Source organism: Propithecus coquereli, unplaced genomic scaffold, assembly GCF_000956105.1.
Source record: "Propithecus coquereli isolate 6110/MARCELLA unplaced genomic scaffold, Pcoq_1.0 Scaffold124, whole genome shotgun sequence".
Classification (NCBI taxonomy): Eukaryota; Metazoa; Chordata; class Mammalia; order Primates; family Indriidae; genus Propithecus; species Propithecus coquereli.
Window position 1 is genome coordinate 1,238,734 of NW_012136525.1, and position 884 is coordinate 1,239,617.

General features: G+C 42.8%; 1 protein-coding gene across 1 annotated transcript in view; it reads left to right on the plus strand.

The window, feature by feature from the left end:
* The window catches only part of NANOG (Nanog homeobox), a 42,922-nt gene that overhangs the window by 38,587 nt on the left and 3,451 nt on the right, over positions 1-884 (plus strand). Inside the window, exon 2 of the mRNA XM_012637796.1 lies at positions 616-878. Within this exon, the coding sequence (XP_012493250.1) occupies positions 616-878 (263 nt within the window). The remainder of the gene's footprint in view (positions 1-615; positions 879-884) is intronic.

The window sequence follows — 884 nt, forward strand, 5'->3', positions numbered from 1 at the left end:
TTTTAATCCATTACCTCGCTTTAATAGATGGAAGGAATGATTTTGGAGATGAGATCAGAGAGCTAGTAAGGGCAAAGTCTGGATTGAAACAAGCTTGTCAAAATTCACGTATCCTGCTAGTCCTGGCGTTTAGAGCTGTACTGTAAAGTTGCTTGTTTTATAGGGTTCCCTGGAATCTGATCGTATCATTTAAAAAATTATACAGGTGGTGCTGAAGGTCACAACAGGAAGTTATTCAGGGCAAGACACAGTGGGTGGGAATTGGTTGATCCTCACTCTGACCTGTATAGCAGCTGGTGTGTGCGCTTTTGAGCATCAGTTTGAAATTGAAAAAGTGGCGGCACATCCCAGCAAATGACGTTGGCCATGTTACAGATCTCTGAGCTTGTCCATAACATGTGAAATGGAGATGCCGACAGGACTTCTTGGATTGATATGGTAAAAACATCGGCAAAGTATTCAGGGTTGGTTAAGAATTAAAACGTTACTGATTTCCTAGGTCTGGGATTGTGAGAATTACAAAAGTGCTTGGAACACAATAAAATTTTTAACAGACTATTTTAATATTTGGAAAAAAGCTTTAGAGAAGAGTGTTGTTTCATTTGTTCCCAACAGCCTCTCCTCTTCCTTCCTCCGTGGATCTGCTGATTCAGGACAGCCCTGATTCTTCCACCAGTCCCAAAGTAAAACTACCCACTTCTGCACAGAATAGTGCGGTGAAGAAGGAAGATAAGGCCCAGGGCAAGAAACAGAAGAGCAGAACCGTGTTCTCTACCACCCAGCTGTGCATACTCAATGACAGATTTCAGAGACAGAAATACCTCAGCCTCCAGCAGATGCAAGAGCTTTCCAACATCCTCAACCTCAGCTACAAACAGGTGGGA